Raw genomic sequence first — 19989 nt, 5'->3', positions numbered from 1 at the left:
CTAGGTTATTATAGTTTGATTGAGTTTAACCCATTGAATAATAATTTCCCTAATTTAAAGTAGTCCAACTACTCATTTGATTACGATTATAAACTAGAGTCGTTTTTAAGTCCGACTTGAAATTAAACCATTAGAACCACCCGGATCCGATGTGGTTCTCACAGCATTGAGTGAAACCAATCATAAGTTAAATCATTCATGGAAATTTGATAAACATAAAATAAATAATACCATGAATGATGCCTTTTAATTTGGATAATGATGAGAAGGGTCACAAAACACCATGAGTTAATGTCACCTAGATTTTACTAGCTCTCACTATTTTATTCTGAATTGGCACAAACTTTATGAACAATCAAACTTTAGCACATTCGAATCATCACCACAAAACAAAAGAACCCTTTAATTTGAAATTTAAGTTATCAACAAAAGAGACAAAAGACAAAATAAAACATTACAATATCATGTAGGTCCCATACAAATTGTGATTTTCCCATTGCTCCATATAACACTTGCTTCATTTGTCACTGACCTAAAATAAGTGAAGTTATCCATAACTACAACCATAACGTGACATTTGGGAGAAAAATGTATACACTCAATAATTAATTAGTAATGTAAAAGTTCTATATATTATCGTTCTGACTATTCATTTTTAATAATTATTGAGTATTAAAAAATATAAATCAATAATAAGTGATATATTATCTGTATATAAATCTTTACACTAACATTACATAGATATTATATTCAAATATATATAAAAATAACAATTTCTTCAAGATCCCCTCTGATGCAACATTTGAAAGTTTGAACATTAAATTTCAAAAAGGCCACTAGCTAGTTCCTGTGGTGGATCTTGACCACAAGTTTGAGGGATGCAAAGCCAATAATATACATATAAATAAAATCTAAAATAATTAGAATATTCACAAAGTTTAAATGAAGAAAGGAATAATTATTAAGTTTGAATTGCTAAGAAGCATAATAGAAAGTTTAAAGTAACAAGCTGATTAAGAGATCCCAAAAAACTCATGTACCTTAAAACTTTTACAATAGTTTAGACTGACATTTTCAATATTTGTGGAAAAAAAAGCATCAGCAATAAAATATAAAAGATAAATAGCAAGATAAATTACTCAACGGCTACATATTTGCACTGAAACAATTTGAAACTAGAAAATAACAAAAAATGAGTAAAAAATGTTGAAATAAGTTTAAAATTTTACCATGAGGGAAAAAGTAAGATTTTATATTTTTTTGGATAAAGAGTAAGATTTGATATCAACTCTTTGCACGAGTTTTGAAGGGGAATAAAAAGAAAATTAAGGTTTTAGAACATCTTCATACGTGTATTTCATAACTCTAAAACCTTTCATTTTCTTCCTTTAGCCTCCAAATACTAACCGACAAATAGATCTTTAGAGTTAGAGTATTGATATTTTTGTGAGCTCTCATTTTCTATAATTGATAATCTCGATCCTCAACATATTCATGGAATCGAATGATAAGCCATGTACAATAAACTAACTAAGAAATTTTCAATCAATTCTTCACAATTATAATAATACAATATTTCTGAAGCTCCTAATCTTCATAAGTTCAAAGCAATGTAGAGGCATGAGGCATCATATCAAAGGGTTTTCAAAATCTCAAAGGCTACTACACTTTCTACGAATGGTAGGGAAATGCTTATAACATGTGTTCTTTTATGGTTTTAAATTGATATATGAACTCAACCTATATAGTTCAATGAATCATCTTTTCACCCAATCTCATCTAAATAATAATATAATTAACAATTGAGTTGAGTTGGGAGTAGGTTGACTCAATATTTATTCAAATGTACTCCATTCCAAATATATATTATATGCAAGATAATATTACATATGGTATTCATGTTGATTCACAAAAGAATGAACATTGAGATTTGGTCCATACATAATATCGTTAAAGACGTTGGATTGGTTTAGCACATTGATAACAAAATTTGAATCCGTAACCCAAAAAAATGTGTGACAAATTCACAAGTCTTGTGAAGCTACTACTTCATGTATGAGTCTTGGTGCACCATGGTCATCACGATAGAATTCCCTTTTCAATGAGGAAAATTCTTTCCGTCCTAATCGTTGTCGAACCATCTTAAGTATGTATCATCACACCAATTATAAACTTGTCGAAACATTTTTCTTAAGGATAGAAATAAGCCAGACCGCCTATCAAATGCATATTACATAGTCTATAATAGGTAAGGTTAGACCAGACTTTTTCGTGAATTAGTCAGGTTAGACCAATCTATTTAATTATATTATTTAACGATGTTCATATTTTACATTTTTAATATAAATAATATTAATATATATAATTTTAATATACAAATGTATACAAAAATGTAATCCAATTATTATAGTTAGATGAGCTAATTAAAAGTAGGCATTTTAGCTCATTTAAATATAAACACGGTGATCTATTTCATGACCATATAATATAACATGTTTTTAAACAATCTACCATACCAAACCAAGCTTTTAAAAAGGCTAGACTTAGATTTTGAAACTTTTTTAAATAGACTAACAAGCTAGACTCAGGCTCCTATATGCTATATACACTTGACATGTGTAAGGCAAAATTTAGCATGATCTATTTTCACCCTTAATTCCATTAATGTTTTCTCTATCATTTTCACATGTTTGATATTGGAACAACTAATGTTCTTAACAAAATAAAAAAAAATTTACTCTGTTCTTCACTGTATTGTTCTTATTTTCTGATTTTTGTTCTTAAATAAGAACAATTCTTGGTTGTTCTTAGACAAGAGAAAGTGAGAAGGGAAGTATATGTTGTGTGGAAAAAATAGATGTTGTGAGACCCAAATAAGAATAAGAATGATGTCTACCATTATGGAAAAAAGTATATGTTGTTCTTATTTTATAGGAAGTTGTAATAAATTAGAAAATAATGTGTGAGACCCAAATAAAAATGAAATTGTCTATATGCGAATAATTTAATAACACTAGTACACGTTTGTAGTGGGGAAAACTTGGGTAAACTAGTTTCATTAGGCCTCATTAGTTGACCCAAAAGGTGTTTCCAGGTTGTTGTCAAATGATTGCAAACTACTAGTATTCATGGCGAGGTATCTTTATGGTGATTGAAACATAGAATATTAATTTGAGAATGACAATGTAGAAAATGAATGATTTCTAATTATTCGGTTAGTTTGTAGGTTGGGTAAAAATATTGATTGAGATTAATTGGATTTCTTTGAGTATTTGGGATTAAAAAGTATTTTGAGAATTTTGGTATTTCCTAATAACATCTAAATCATATCGACAAGGATCCATTAATAAACATACCAAGACAAAAAATTTGATCAAAGAACAAAAAGATGAAAACTTGATTATATGAATTGTATACTACAATGTATTGAACATATATATATATATAGGTGGCGAAAAGAAAAACTAATTAACTATCTAAAATAGATTCGTCAAGGTTAACTTTGCAATGTAGAACAAATATATAATAGCTTGGTGAACTTTACAACTAATCTATCTTCCCTCACTATTCATAAAACATTTCCTATATAATTTTCCAAAGCTTTCAAAGTTATATATGAAAAATTACAATTTCAAAATTGAAAAACTATCATTTAAGAGTTTAATTTTTATGCATTGACAGTGTAAATATTTATACATAATTAGTGTATTATGCACCATTCATTTGTATTACTTTTATTAAAGAGTCAATAATAATTAAATATGAATGATGAATAATCTAAGACACTTGTTTCTATAATGGTGAAAGAATATGCAAACAATGTTGTTTTCTTCAAGCGTGAAACTCACCGGCTGGTTCAATGATCCATCTGGTTGGTACTACATATGTGCAAAATAGGGTAATATACATATATAGTGTCTAATATATCCATTTAAAGTTGTATTCACCTTTTATGACTTATATTTATTTATTCGAAGAGTTGATTGAAAATGAATGTTATATATCTCCATGTAAGTATTTGGATCTTGTATTAGGTTTGGTTGGTTTAACCAACTAAAATAACTCATAGGATGATGTCTAGGAATGACAATAAAAACTAAACCTGTAGGTACTCGTCTGAACTGAATCCGAATTTAACGGGAAACCCAATGTGATTGGGTTCGGGTTTTACCCGGGTTTAAATTTCGGGTTCGGGTTTGGTATAGCAAAGACCCTAACCTGAACCCGCCCCAAAGTAAGGTAATTCAATTTAAAATTGAAATTTTTATCATTTGCTAATTGTTTTTAATTTCTAATTTTACTTTACACACTATTTAATCTTCAAACATGAAAGAAATGAAATAATACAAAAGAAAATAGAAATGTTAGAGAAAAATTACACGAAAATAATATCATATTTTCCTTAATACTTTATTATTTTTGGGTTTTTTTGGGTTGGGGATGATATTTTTATTTTCGACTCCGTTGAGTTTGGGTTCGGGTTTTGAATTTCAGATTCGGGTTTGGGTATGTGCAAACTCGATCCCGACCCGCCTCGTTGCTATTCCTAGTGATGTCATATATGAATTTGGAGGGTTCAATGTAGAAATAGTGACATGTGTCATTTAAAAAAATTTAATGGTACATATTTTAAATTGTTTTTAATTAAAGTTATTTTATATCAGGTCTGCCAACAAGTTATTGGTCTAGTGCTGTAAGACACCGTTAGATATTAAAGATGATCAAAATGTCAATGATTTGATTCATAGGAACAACATTTATTGAAAGATAATCACGGACCTCGAAATAGATTAGTTTCTCACCCAGAAGGGTAAGAAAATACTATTGGTAGTACCAAAAATCATTTTAGATTGTCCAATACCGGAGAACCTATCATATATAAGAGGTTTGCTACATGAGTTCACCATTTTTTTTATGAAGGAGCATTTTAGCAAGTAAGGATAATTTTATCCAAAATCATAAAAATATTGGACTGAAGTCATAAAACCGGTTTATATAATTAATAATTTTATATAATTACATTGAAATAATACTTTTTGAAACGAAATAAAACAAAACATTAAAGTAATATTTTATTTTTTAATTTGAAGTGAAATGTTCAATTCACTTCCATTATTTCAATTAACACAATCAAATTATAATTTCTCTGGTTTAAAATGATTTAATCCTTTATTCGATTAATACTATAAACTAAAAGAGTTTTAAAGTTTAGTGAGCAATTGAACTGTCCCAGTCCAGTCCAGTACTCACTATATTGATTTTCTGACAATTATCCATTTTTTTTTATTGTTGGACAGGTTATCCAATTTATTTTATGCTGTAAATATGATTTTCTCCCAAGTTTTTATGAAAAACAAAACTGCTAAAAAAATGCTTCTCATTTCCAACAATTTTTTCACCATTGCCTTTTCCACTAAATTCTTTAATACAATATCAGTTCCTTATTTTTTTATTTAACCATTTTGGTTTTTCACAAATTGCAATACATCCCAATTTTTTTAAATGTGAATGAAATTATTTATTTTTAGCATGTTTTATAACAATTAATACATTAATTTGATAATAAAAATGACCAATCTGACTTATATTCAAAAAGATTACAAACCAATTGAATTTTTTCAATTTTTAAGGATTCAACTGGTAATGTCGAAAAAATACAATGGAGTAAAATAAATATCTACTATTCATATAAAAACAAAACTTGTTATGATTAATTTTATTTTATTATTTCCATGTTTTTATGTAACATCTATTTTCACTTTCTGTCTGTTTCTATCTGCATTGATCACTCATTACAAAGCTGATATCTCTTCTTTCTTAACCAAACAACATTTTGTACTTATTACCCATTTTTTCTCACACCCCTTTTTCTTTAGTTTTTCTCTAAAGTTCCAAACTTTCTTTCATTTTTCGACACCCCATTTTCATACCCATTTTCACTGAGGTGGGTTTTCCCTACAAATTCATATTCTAAAACATTCTCATCATTACAATAATTTTTAGCAATTTATCTATTTATTTATAAAAAAAATGTGTATAAGATTTTATTTTTTGCATTTTTCCAATGGATTGATTGTTAGATAAATATAATAATAAAGAAAAAAGAAAAGGGTTAGATCTTATTATATTGAATCTTCTTTGTTTTCTAGTCTCCAATGATGTTTTTGACCTTCTAAACAAAGAGAATGGTGGTTGCTTATGATATTTTATATATATATGTATATATATATATGCATGTGGGACATTTATTGTTGTGTATTCCTTCTTCACACACACCTAACTCTACATTATTGTTATTTTATTTTTCTTTTACCATTTTCTGATTAGCATTGAATCTTGAATTTTGCAGGGTGAAAAAATGATAATAATTGAGATTGATGCTGAAGTATGAATGAGCTTAAGTACCTGTACTTTATATGAGATTGGTTTTTTCTGTTGAAATAGTGAAGGAGATTATACTATTTGTGTAGAGGAATCTTAGGTGAAGGTTTCATTCTAAGTGTTTTTTGATAATAGAGCCAAGTAGTTGGATCCAAATCAGTGAAAACACATAAACCCTTTATCTTTTTTTCTGAGTTGTTTCTTTCTTTTCAATTATTTTGACTTGGAGGGTGATTTCAAGGCACAAAAAGCATAGTTAGTGGAGTTAAAGGGGTTTCCTTTTGCTTTATGTCTTTTGAATCTGTTTGTGCTTTAGAAAGTTTGAGGTATATATATATAGGGCTGCAACAACTTCTTGCTTTCTGAGCCAAAAGGGTACATGATTCTTCAGGGATTTGGAATATTGGTGATTGAAAAAACGAGATTCCGTGAACGTTAGAAGAGGATGAGTATGTGATACACAAGGTTTTTGAATTTGGTTTAAAGAGCCTTGTCCATGATGAATGTGCAAGTGTATTGGTGAGTGTAAGCTGATAATGACATTGAACTTCTTCTTGTGTTTCTTCTATATAGGAACACTTATATCTTTGATGGGTTTTGAGAGTTAAATCTTTCTAGCAACAGAGTTTTTGTTACATTATTTTCATCGGTGATGAGTCGGGAGCAACATAAGCGAGGGAAGCAAGAGAAAGGCTCTGATGGTGCTGAGAAGGTTATTGTTGCGGTTAAGGCATCGAGGGAAATTCCAAAGACTGCTCTTGTTTGGTCTTTGACTCATGTTGTTCAACCCGGTGATTGTATTACACTGCTTGTGGTTGTGCCTTCACAAAGTTCAGGTAATTTCTCTTTATCCTGCATTTCATTTATTTTTGTGCTTCTTTTCTTTTCAGAATTATTTTTGTGTTTATTTGGGAAAATGGTGAGTTAATTTCTCCTATATGTATCATTCCTTCTTTTATCATAGGAATTTTTTCAGTGTATTGTTTATTTTTATTCTCTTGGTTCCGGATGAGAGTAGTTTTGTCTAGATCTACATGACAAACTCTGGACTTGGTGTTCTTTGTGTGGTAATTGGAACCTTCACTTGGCGATTTGTTTGGTTCCTACAATAAAATTTACGGTTAATTGAGGTGAACCGGACCATATTTTTGTATTCGATTCAGTCACTAAATTACACAAAAAACCGAACTGAACTTCTACACCCCTATTCACTATACTATTATGTGTATTTGACTGTTATTCTACACATGTGCAGGCAGAAGATTATGGGGATTTCCGAGATTTTCTGGTGACTGTGCCAGTGGCAATAAGAAGTGCCCGACCGGAACAATTTTAGAGCAGAAGAGTGATATAACGGATTGTTGCTCACAGATGATCCTTCAGCTCCATGATGTCTATGATCCAAATAAGGTTAGTTGGCATGGTGTATGAAAAGTTTATGCAATACTGAATAATTACGTTGTAATGTATCCTTAATTATGCCGACCTTTTTCGACAGGTTAATGTCCGGATTAAAATTGTTTCCGGATCACCTTGTGGAGCAGTGGCAGCAGAAGCCAAGAAAGTCCAAGCTAGTTGGGTCGTATTAGACAAGTAATAGTCTATCTTATTTTCCACTTCAAAAGGCATGCCATTGTAACTATGAAACCTAATGATGAATTCTCGGTTTCTAATTCACAATTTTGTTGTTGGTATGAGACAATAACTCGGTTTTTGTGGTCGTTATTTTGGTTTCGCTATCTTTGCAGACAGCTCAAACACGAGGAAAAGCGATGCATAGAAGAACTGCAATGTAATATTGTGGTTATGAAGCATTCCCAACCGAAAGTACTCCGCTTGAATTTGATTGGACCACAGAAGAAGGATCTCGATGAAACACATCCTTCACCATCTGATCGAGATGAGATGCGTGAAAAGAAAACCAAGAACAAGAGTGATTCTTCAAATTCTATTAAAGGACCGGTTGTCACTCCAACTAGCAGCCCAGAGCTAGGGACACCTTTCACTGCAACTGAAGCTTGTACTTCATCAGTTTCAAGCTCTGACCCGGGAACTTCACCATTCTTTATCTCCGGTATGCACAGCGAGTTAAAGAAAAAGGAAACTATCAAGGAGAATCAAGAACTCGATGATACCAATTCAGACACGGAAAGTGAAAATCTGTCGACATCTTCGGCAAGCATGAGATTCCAGCCATGGATCACAGATTTACTTTTACATCAACACAATGGAGAAAGATCGGGTATATCATCTCATGATAGGTCTCATCATTCATCTACAACCAGAGTTTTGGTAGAAAAGTTTTCAAGGCTTGATAGAGGAGCTGGAATTGAAATGTCAACGTATAGAACTGATTCGGATTTCAGCGGAAATCTAAGAGAAGCAATAGCATTATCTAGAAATGCACCACTCGGTCCACCTCCACTATGCTCAATATGTCAACACAAGGCACCTGTGTTTGGGAAACCTCCAAGGTGGTTCAGCTATGCCGAGTTGGAACTTGCTACTGGTGGATTTTCACAAGCTAATTTCTTGGCCGAAGGAGGATTTGGATCTGTCCACAGAGGGGTTCTACCGGAGGGACAAGTCATTGCTGTCAAGCAACATAAGTTGGCTAGTTCTCAGGGTGATGTTGAATTTTGCTCAGAGGTAGAAGTCCTGAGCTGCGCTCAACATCGAAATGTTGTTATGTTGATTGGGTTCTGTATAGAAGATAAAAGAAGACTACTGGTTTATGAGTACATATGCAATGGATCATTGGATTCACATTTATATGGTAATTTCTTTTGCTCCCCGACATAAATCTGTCAGGACAAAGATATAATTTTTTCATTGACGTGAACATACTGAAGTCATTCAGCATGCAGTGTTGATATAGTCCATATATCACTGAGAATTTTTAGTTCATAAATCGCAAAATGGAGTTAGATATGCTAAAATCATGTTTTAAAACTAACGAGATTATTTTATAGTTCTTAGTTGTATATGTAATTATACAGTGTATGCTTTTATTAATCCATAATCCATATGCCAACTAAAACCATGTGGTGAAATAAGATTGTTCTTGTGGTGATGCAGGTTATGTTAATATCATGTGATACTAACATGCTACATACAATGGTTGCAGTATGATTTTGTATGCGTTCTTCCTATGCTGACTTGATTTTTAATTGATCTAAAACTTTGACGTATTTCAGGGCGACAACGGGAACCATTAGAATGGTCTGCACGGCAAAAAATTGCTGTTGGAGCTGCTCGTGGGTTACGGTATCTTCATGAAGAGTGCAGAGTGGGTTGCATTATCCACCGTGACATGCGACCAAACAACATTCTCATAACCCATGATTTTGAACCACTGGTAGGGTAGTGCTTAGCCTCCTTAATATATTGCTGTCTTATAGTTTGCATAATGTAAGACACCATTACTTCATCATTGCATATTCATCTGTTTATAGTTCACTTCGCTTAGTTCACAAATAATTGCAGGCCCTTCTAACATTTTAGAAGTTTATTTACGAAAAGATAATGAACATTGGTTTTCATAGTTTACTACAGATTGCTATCTGAGCTCTGAAGTGTGTTATCGAGGTGGATCAAATGTGTGCATCTTGTTCTTACAGTGTCGTTTTATATCGAATTATGTAGGTTGGTGATTTTGGCCTGGCAAGGTGGCAGCCTGACGGAGACACAGGTGTCGAGACCCGAGTAATTGGAACATTTGGGTATGTAACTATGTATTGTACTACTAATCCTTAATTGTTACATCGTCAAACATGTCTTTGCAATATGAACTGGCAACTAAGCTATGCCATTTCTGCGTAGGTATTTGGCTCCTGAATATGCTCAAAGTGGCCAAATCACTGAAAAAGCCGATGTTTATTCTTTTGGGGTGGTATTAGTCGAGCTTGTTACCGGGAGAAAAGCTGTGGATCTTAGTCGGCCCAAGGGACAGCAGTGTCTTACTGCATGGGTAAGTTAATATCAAACTTTATGATTATGATCTTTAACTTACCCTTAATTTGACACCGGCATCATTTCAAGAGTTAACAGAAACATTCATGAGAAACATGACACTCCAATTTTGGTAAACAGAAGGCCTTGAATTTCTTTTGTTGTTCATTCATGCGTAGCCTTGGCTAATTGTGTAAACATTTGGATATTTAACAGGCGCGGCCATTGTTAGAAGAATATGCCATTGAGGAGCTTATTGATCCAAGACTGAGACACCATTATTCAGAAAATGAGGTCTATTGCATGCTGCATGCTGCATCATTATGCATACGGCGGGATCCTCATTCTAGACCACGCATGTCACAGGTAAAGAAGGTTTCTTAACATATCTTTTCTTGCTAAACTTTGAAGATCTTTCACAAAACTTGGATTAAACAATTCTAGCTATATGTTCTACAATGCAACATGAAAAAAGTTAACTGCATATCTTCTTCCAAAGAGTTAGAACATGACCCCCAATACTAGATCCCGAAGCTTATGTCGTAATTCCTTATGTGCCTGCAATGAGCTTTGATCGTTAAAATTAGGCAACTCCCATTTTAGTAATGAGCAGCGACTCAAATTGCAGACCGTATCATGTGATGCGGTTGCGGTGACTACTGCAACCGCATCACACCGCAATTGTAGTGTGACGCCGAATTACAATGATGTAGCCGCATCAGGCCACAATGCAACTACATCAGGCCGCAATACAACTGCATCAATTTTAAAATATTTTTTTAATCACAAGATAATTCAGACTGCAATGGCCGCAATCCTCATTGCAACGGCGGCAATCGCAGTACTTGCAACTGTGACCACAATCGCGACAGTAACCACAATTTAAAACACTGGTAATGTGTGATATATATAAATAATTTTTTGCAACCATTAATTCGCAGGGAACAACACATTTTAGTGACTACATTTTTCTAATGTAATATGCTGAGATTTTCTTGTTTGGACATGCTGCTGTATTATAAACTCCTACAAGTTGCACAGTATTTGGTTTCCACATCTAAACACTTACACTTGTGGTTGTTTGTTCAAGGTTCTCCGAATACTGGAGGGTGACATCATCATGGATACAGGTTACATTTCAACTCCAAGTTACGATGTAGGTAACCGGAGTGGTCGAATCTGGTTAGAGCCACATCAGAGGCAGCACCAGCATAGTGGTCCCATGTTAGAAGAGTCAATGGAATCATTCAGTGGGAAACTATCCCTTGACAAATACAGGCCTACCTATTGGGACAGGGAAAGCTATAAGGACATCATGTGAAGATAACATTTAAAGCAGTTGGTGATGAAAATTACATGTCATGTTATGCTAAACATGTTTGTTTCACACTTGTCCTCTTATTTTGTAGTTTTCCTTTCTGTTTTTCTGCATTGTATAGCAGAGTGAAAGTAAGATAGGTAAATATAGAAGCTTTTGAAATTCTTTTGAGAAACTATATGAACTGTCTATGGTTTTCAAATGTATGAAAAAATATAGTTTTTTGTAAGGTGGTTCAATACTTCAATGTTCCTTCTTCAATAAAAAAAAACATGTACATCATTGCATACATGCATTGAGAACAAAACAAACTTAATAAACATATTGTATATAATCTCAAATTAATACAAAGTTTTATTATATATAAAATATTTAATTAAAAAGCCACTCGTTCTCATCATAACTTATTATTTAGGTTATCTGTTATAGCTACCCAGAACCACAAATGCAGATATTTTTGCCATGTCGATATCTAACTTCCTTTAAACATTAATGAACACTGAAATTACTGGTATCAACTTTTTTGTTCTTATGAATTTTTTAACTTTTGAAGCAAGTAAAACCAAAGAACCTTACTTGGTTGATGTTGACAATGTCACATTTTCTTAAATTGATGAGTTTTGAAACAAAGTTTATTGGCTGGCTGATAATGACAAGCCTGAGAGGTAGAGACAGAACATGGTTGACAGACATGTCAACTGTTTTGTTTCTTTCTTATGTTTTGGCAAGTTGTCTTCATACCTTATCCCTAGAGCAACAAGGTTTGATCTTGTTCATATATATTACTTGTTATAGATCAACATCAAAAGAAATTTTGCAGATTCCACAGGTCTGATTCTTGCAGTACTATTATGTTCATTACATAATTCTCAAAAACTTGAATTAGATGCTGGAGGACAAATAATTCTTCCTGTATATTCATGAGAAAATGGAAAATGGTAGGAGTGCTTTATTTTCAGCATATTTGGATGTTATGTGGACTCCACTCCACCCTATTAGTAACTAGTGAGAGTACATCTTCTGTTTCACAATATGTGTCAATCCATATACCATGAACTATGATTGGTTATAAAAATATTTAATAATTATATTTTAAACTTAAATGTATTTTCTTCAATCAATTATAACTTATGACACATACCGTGATACATAATATTTGCTTCCCAATTAGTAAAGACTATCCAGCATGAACAAATATCAAACAAGTATAGAAAACATGAATTCCTTTAAAATATATGTGTATTCTAATGGTTTCAAATCTTGTTTTTTGGGTAGTTTATGAATCTTCACCTCATAGGGATGAGGTCAAGATTCCTCATTGATAAAATGGGGTGCATATCTATTGTCTCACACTTAGTGCCACCAAATGTATCATGACCTTATGATTGATTGACAAAAATATATTTAAATTAAAATTTAATTTTTAAGTAATTTTTTAACCAATACAAAATAATGACACATGTAGTGGCACTAAGTGTAGAACATCAAATGTGCACCCGATAAAATGTATGCCAAAAAAAAACCTTTTAACATTTGCTCTTGTTTTGATACTTCTTGATTAACCTCTAGTTGTCTACACCATTTTTACCTATTCATTATTATCTTTTTTATATGTAATAAGTTTTCATAACTTTGTTACTAGTGATTTTGTTTGTTCCATTCTAAATTCAAATTCCACGGACTTCCTTGTTCAGTGAACATTATCTACAAGCAAATTATTGTACTTGTTCCTTTCACATCTACAATACCATTTTCTACGAACGGAGTGTTAATCTAATAATGTAAGACCTTATTGAATCTCAATATATTGTACTAGGTCAAATGTTCAATTTTAAAGAATAAGAGAGACAGTTATACACCCTGAAAGAGATTCCTTACTAGTAGCGTGAGGGAATATCGAATACCTTTGGTTATACAAAAAAGAAAATACCATTTACCATAATTTATCTTTTATGCATATTGTTTCTTATAACTCAACTGCAAGATAATCTTATTTGCTAAACACTCTTTTTAGTTCTATATATCTCAGGTAAAAAGTAGTTTCCTGTTTATAACAATTAAACTCATCTTTCAATATTTTACATGTACATCACAAATGAAAAGCACATAGCAAAATATAGACAAGTAATTTTTCCTAACAAACTGGACCTAAGTTTTGCAACATTTTAGACAAAATGATAGTAGTTCTTATCCTCCCTTAATTCCAGGGCATAGCAGAAAAATATCTGATGTGATCTCTTTGTAAAATGTGACACCTTCCCAACTTTTTACATCACCAAACAGATAATCACTTAGAAATTATGTAGCTCCCACTTCTTCTAACGCTTCCTCATTTTAGACCTTGCATATCTATATAGGAAAGGTAAGAGAGAACAAAGTTACAAAGATGAAATATCTAATAAAAGAAAGGGCAGCCCACTGTACGAGGCTCCCACTTAGCAGGGTCTGCTGGTCTGGGGACATTAGATGTACGTAACCTTACCCCCGCAAGCGGAGAGACTGTTTCTAGGTTTTGAACCCATAGAAGAATAAAAATTAATAGAAACCATAAGGTTTAGGAGATACTCGATGTGCATGCCCCCACGATCTGATGATGGCAGTAAGCTGCCTTGAAGCTGCTCCATGACCTTAGTAGCTTGATCAGTTTCCTGTCAAAATAATTGATAAGATCATCTATATATGAGTGAAGGTTAAGCAAAAATAAACTTTCAAGGCAAGGTGGTTTGATAGTTTGTACATAGACTTTTGTTTGAAAGCCTTATGAGCAAGAGTGCAAGACTCAGATATGCCCCATTATTTGTACAAGCTAGACCTATGATAGGATGGAATTGGTTAAAAGTTTTTTTCTTCCAATGTTGTAGTATTTTTAAAAAATAAGTTGTTGGTCAAGTAATCATGTCCTATTCTTTATTCATGCTTTGATGAGCCAATATGATATGACAAACTTATCTTTTTGGCTTATTATAGTGCACTCGCTATTGTATTGTTTATCTGGGGAGCTGAGTTGAAAACAAGTAGAATAGAATATAGCATGTTTTTCCTCTAACCCTCCCCAATGAACACCACCACCACAACGCTGCCACCCACCCTCTGGCTACCACCACCACCCAACCACCACTGCACTAAGCCAAAAAAAGTATATTACAAATTTCATGTACTCATGAAATAAGGGTAATTTGTCATTAGGGATGACAACGGGCACAAGTAGTAGCTACTCGTACCCATTTTATATACCTGAAATTTTGATTGTACGCGCCTGTACACGTATGGGTACCCGCTTGCGAGTTTTGTGCGGGTACCCACGGATACAACTGGCATCCACAAGTATCTGTTAGGTGCTTTAAAAGTTGAAAAAATAAACTTTCTAGGAGGGTTAACTTTTGGATCCAAAAAATTCCTACTTGACCATAGAGGGTGCACCACCAAATTCAACAACTGTCTTTACAAAATTGAAGAGTTTGGACTCTGCACTATTAGTGAAAAATTGCTATGCCATCCCTATTTGTCATAATTTATGTCACATCCGACTATTATCTGGCAGGTTATGTGGTACACATCAAACTTGGGATAGGATATTCGATAAGAGTCTATCACATTCATATCTTATCCTAATCTTATCCAGCTTTGTTATCCTATCCATTCTGGTCCTTCCTGACCACAAAGCGAGTATTTAAGACCTCGCGGCACCTATTATGAATCATCTAATAAATTTATAGACAAATTGTATGTATGTATGTATGACTTGGGTAGCTTATGGTCTGCCCTTGTTGTGCACTAGTCATGGACCCCAAGTTCAGGACGTGAAACCCCCCATCTCTCCCTCTGACACCCATGGACAATGCATTAATATTATAAATGCCTACTATTCTGCCAATGGAGCCTATAGTTTCCTACAACTGTGACTTACCTCAAAATCAGCAAATGCAACGGGCATTCCTCCTCTAGAACGCATTTTGACCAGGTTGAATCCAGCATGCCTGAAAAATGGATTGAAGACATTGAGTTTTATGATCAAAATCATGTAGATGATGAAGATTGCAGATCCAACAACCAATGTTATTAATATTGTATCATTTATCATACTGGTATAGTGATAAAAGCGTTCAATACTTAAATCACTTGCCGGTTAAATTATATATATAATAATAAATATAATACATTTATGAATACAAATATTATTATTTGCAACATATAACTCAAATTGAAATGATTCAATGACCAACAATGTCACAAACGACTATCGAGTTCAAGGTTTGAATCCTTATTGTGTTATTTTGAAAAATATTAACTTTTTCATGCACAAACCGGTTTTGACTGGTATTTTCTGACATTGACCAATTTTGGTCGGTTTAATTGCAAGTCTGATATAATTGTCACACCATACTAGTATGGGGACCGGCTTTCCAGTTGAACCGGTTGGTACGGTACGATATTTATAACTGTGCCAGCAACACTCCAATCTAATAACAATTCTTCGGCCCTTAGGTTAGCAAATTTACTAATCAGATATAAGCAGCAACTCACACAGAAAAAGCTTGCTTTAGTTCATCTTCAGTGCAGTTTGGACCAAGATTTGCAATAAAGAGAGTGGAGCACGGTCCACCATCAGAACCCTTTTGATGCTGCTCCTGCAATCAATTTGACAGCATTACTATCATGGTAAATAAGTTCTTAATGGGAAAAGAATGCAACATCTGTATATATTGTCTTGTTGAAACAAAGAAAGGAATTAATTATGTGCAGCATCTCCTGTGTAAGAATATATTGGAATCTACAAATGCGGTAATCTGAAGAGTTCCAACAAATTGCTTGGTAGCACTTACTACAGCATTGCCGGAAGCAACAACATCCTCATCACTGCATACAAGCAGAGAAAATAACAGATTTAGTGAACTAGTAGAATATTTAAAATACTTGTATACGTTTATTCATTTTGTATGTGTTAAGCACTTCTAGAAATATGAACTTTGGATAATGGTAAAGCGATAGTACAATTAATTGAACTCAACCTTTTCGTGGTTGCTAAATCACCATGGTCGCTGCCACTTCCTGATGATTCATCAGGGTCACTTTCAAATTCACCTAAATATGCAAAGATGGGAAGGTGAGTTACAAAAACAAAAGGGGCTAGAATATGAAACATAACTTACTTCTCCTCCCTTTTTTCTCTTTCTAATCTCACCATCCATTTTAAATCGGAAACTACGAAAGAGGGATACATATAACTAGGGTACAGAGTGTATGTATTTACACGAGGCTCACACAATAATAGTAATAGCAAGCTAGTTGTAGCCATTTGAGAGGAAAGGAATCTACTTTGCCTTCAACTTATAATTAAAGCAACATTACCATCATCACTTGATGAACGCTGATCATCAGCTTCCCCCTTTTTAGACCTTTTATCAATAACCACATAAGCTGCGCCACCTGTGCAAAATAAAAGTCTAGTAACCATCCTGGAAAATTGTTAAAAGACACTGAACATTTCCACAACTAATCAAAATAAATAAGTACAAATTCATAATATGGGAGTAAGAGGGTGAGCTTGGTGCAACAGTAAGGTTGTTGCTAAATGAACATGAGGTCACAAGTTCAAATCCTAGAAATAATCTCTTCGCTTGTGGAGGTAAAGTTGCGTACATTTACCCTCCCCAAACCCCACTATGTGAGTGCCTTGTACACTGGGCTGCCCCTTTTTCATAAAATGGGGGTAATAGAAGAGAAGTTGCTTGAAGGAAAAATGAATTTGAATAAAAGTGAAACTAAGAACATATCCATTCAGTATATGCATTATAGCTTGACACATTGACGTTTTTGTTTTCCATTATCTTTATTCTTTGATCATATTCATCTCTACCAAGAACACATTCTATATATACCTGGCATATGCTTTCTCCTTGAATTTGACCTAGCAAGTTCGATATGTAAAACAGATCCAGATTGAGGATCAAATTTTACACCCTGATGATTACCATAATAGAAGGAAATTAGATATAAGAAATTTCTATCAACCGTAAACATATAAGTAAATTATAACCCATTTTACTTTATTCTCTACTGGAACACTACATATGAAAAAGGAGTTAGTAAAATGTAGGATATCCTTGACATATTCTCATGGACTTACATAGCTTCTGCAATCTTCTTTTACACCAAAAAATGGGAACACAATACCAAAATGTTCAGTCAATCTAAGGAATTATAATGAAAACAAATTTAATTGTATTATCATCATCATCATTATCAAATTAAGTTGTCTGTAACAGCCGGTAGTTGCAAACAGATACTAAATTCCTAATCTCCAACGTTCACAATGGTGGACTGTGACTTGTGAGATTTGAAGAGGAAGTTACTATAAAATCTCCCGATGATTGATTTAATTACACTCAGCACCCCTCTTGTTTCGAAATTTTCACCGACCTCCCTTGAGGGTTATGTTATCATTACACATCATCCCATTGGGTTTATTGATTCTTACCTCCCTTGAGGTTTTATATTGTAATTAGACTTACACTCACACTCCTTGCAACATAATTTCGAAAGGACCGAAACAAGAGGGGTGTCCGATCGAATGCAATTAAACGAAACTTCAAGGGATGTTGGCGTAATTTTCGGTAATTAGAAACTAGGGACTCACATTCAAGGCATGCAATGCTGCCATTGCTGATTGATGGTTGAAAAAGGTAGCAAATGCAACAACCTGCCAAAGAATATCCACTGAGACAAGTTACTTTTAATTCAATAATCAGTATTTTAAATTACATTCCACAACCACAATATTACAGTGTCACAGTCTCGAACGTTTGGACAATTGCAATAAACACAACTTAATTACGAAACTTCGACCACAATTTAAAACACAGTAAATAATATATACACAATTCACCAATTTCATCTTATTATGTGACTTAGTGGGTCCCACATAAACAGTGAGTGAAACTACCTGGTTGCCGCGGCCGGTGTACTTGAGCTGGCAGGCGTCGAAGCCGGGACGGAGGCGGAAGAGGTTGTGAATCTCACGCGCCTTGACGTCGTCTGGGAGACCGGAGATGAAGAGTGTGTTGATGCTGCTCCGGTCATCTTGTTGGTACAGGTAATATGGATCGAATTGCTGTTGAGCCATTCAGAGGTGGGTTATGGCGAAAAGAGGATAATTGGTATTCCGCCGTCGTATTCGGCGGTGGTCGGAGAATGTGTGAGACGAGAACGGAGGAGTAAGAGGAGGAGAGGGGTTAGAATATTAATTCTTATTATTATGGCTATATATGATTTAGAACTAGCCCGAGAACGAGCAGAACATAGTTGCACCATATTTCAATAAGTATTTGTCCAATTTAAAATTCCACTTCTGTTTAATTCGAGTTATTTTTTAGTTTGAGCCACATTTTGTTCAATTCAAATGGTTTTATTTGAACAACTTAAATAATTAATTCATTTTAAAAAAAATACAAAATATAAATATAATAAGATAATCACAATAAATATAAAAAGATAGTTTATATATATTGGGTCCATCTAGAGGTGTCAAAATGGGCTACCCGGACGGATTTGGGTTAGCCCATATCGAGTTCCGGCTAAATCAGGCAGGCTAAAAAGCTCGGATATAATTTATGCATATCAAATTGTAGCCCAAATCCGCCCTAAGTGGGCTGCGGGTTGTGGCAGACCGGTCTGCATAATATTAAAAAAATTATTTAAATTTCAACTTATTTAATCTATTTAATATATATATAATTTGATATTAATATATAACATTTTTAACACACTTCCTATGTCCAATACAATCAAACTTATAAATCGAATGTCTTGTTTTTTAGTTAAGAAGTGAAATCCATATATATAATTTTTAACATAATTCATTTATTAAGTATATCATTTTGTTGAACTCTCACACTATAACACAATATAATTTGGATTTCACTATAATATATAAACTTTTAGACACTATAAAAAATATTACTCATTTTATATGTTCTTTATCAACACTTTTAATATAAATTATTATATTAAATTTGGTTGTGTGAAGTTATTTATGGCAAAAATTATGTTGTCTTTTAGTTTTGTTGCAAAAATTATTTTCTTTATTATGTTTTTGTTGTAGAAGTTAAATCTAATTAGGTACATAATTAAGAAAAGAAAAGTGAAATTTATATGGTTTAATATCTTCTAATTTGATTTGTTACATTATTTTTGATTGGGCTTAAAAAGATATTATGCAAAATATTAAAAAGAATATAATGTTTAACTTTATAACATTATTGTAATTTATAAATGTTTATGGTATAGATATTACTCTATTTTTTATTCAAGTTCCTATAATGTTTAACTTTATAACATTA

The 19989-nt window shown here is 33.0% G+C and overlaps 2 protein-coding genes across 4 annotated transcripts; one reads left to right on the top strand and one right to left on the bottom strand.

Annotated features, from left to right (window-relative positions):
• LOC109357074 (inactive protein kinase SELMODRAFT_444075-like) lies at positions 6221–11752 on the top strand. Of its 3 annotated transcripts, none has more exons than XM_019600785.1 (10): positions 6221–6830; positions 6955–7217; positions 7637–7791; positions 7880–7974; positions 8130–9157; positions 9579–9739; positions 10027–10103; positions 10204–10351; positions 10549–10698; positions 11423–11752. In XM_019600785.1, the coding sequence occupies exons 2-10, from the start codon at positions 7034–7036 to the stop codon at positions 11651–11653; spliced, it is 2229 nt and encodes a 742-aa protein (XP_019456330.1). In that variant the 5' UTR covers positions 6221–6830; positions 6955–7033; the 3' UTR covers positions 11654–11752. The 3 variants fall into 3 exon arrangements, with proteins under 3 accessions (XP_019456330.1, XP_019456331.1, XP_019456332.1); XM_019600786.1 differs by having other exon boundaries at positions 6221–6846; XM_019600787.1 differs by having other exon boundaries at positions 6222–7217; positions 8130–8646; positions 8680–9157.
• Positions 13668–18911, bottom strand: LOC109355757 (protein WHI4-like). Its single transcript, XM_019598962.1, has 10 exons — positions 18594–18911; positions 18288–18350; positions 17530–17611; positions 17000–17077; positions 16660–16732; positions 16474–16507; positions 16175–16278; positions 15558–15627; positions 14216–14298; positions 13668–13999 (listed from the first exon to the last, which is right to left on the bottom strand). The coding sequence occupies exons 1-10, from the start codon at positions 18771–18773 to the stop codon at positions 13969–13971; spliced, it is 798 nt and encodes a 265-aa protein (XP_019454507.1). The 5' UTR covers positions 18774–18911; the 3' UTR covers positions 13668–13968.

The sequence above is a fragment of the Lupinus angustifolius genome, chromosome LG09, assembly GCF_001865875.1.
Source record: "Lupinus angustifolius cultivar Tanjil chromosome LG09, LupAngTanjil_v1.0, whole genome shotgun sequence".
NCBI classification, from domain to species: Eukaryota; Viridiplantae; Streptophyta; class Magnoliopsida; order Fabales; family Fabaceae; genus Lupinus; species Lupinus angustifolius.
Note: the sequence above shows the minus strand (reverse complement) of the source record. Positions and strands in the feature narration are given on the sequence as shown.

What these genes read in the sequence shown, in the direction of transcription:
- LOC109357074 (XM_019600785.1), top strand. Translation starts at nt 7,034, where the DNA reads ATGAGTCGGGAGCAACATAAGCGAGGGAAGCAAGAGAAAGGCTCTGAT. An exon ending in CCCATGATTTTGAACCACTG is followed by an intron (nt 9,740 to 10,026) that starts GTAGGGTAGTGC and finishes CGAATTATGTAG; the next exon opens with GTTGGTGATTTTGGCCTGGC. An exon ending in CTAGACCACGCATGTCACAG is followed by an intron (nt 10,699 to 11,422) that starts GTAAAGAAGGTT and finishes TGTTTGTTCAAG; the next exon opens with GTTCTCCGAATACTGGAGGG.
- LOC109355757 (XM_019598962.1), bottom strand. Translation starts at nt 18,773, where the DNA reads ATGGCTCAACAGCAATTCGATCCATATTACCTGTACCAACAAGATGAC. An exon ending in AAGGAGAAAGCATATGCCAG is followed by an intron (nt 17,078 to 17,529) that starts GTATATATAGAA and finishes TATTTTGCACAG; the next exon opens with GTGGCGCAGCTTATGTGGTT. An exon ending in CTAAAGCAAGCTTTTTCTGT is followed by an intron (nt 15,628 to 16,174) that starts GTGAGTTGCTGC and finishes TCCATTTTTCAG; the next exon opens with GCATGCTGGATTCAACCTGG.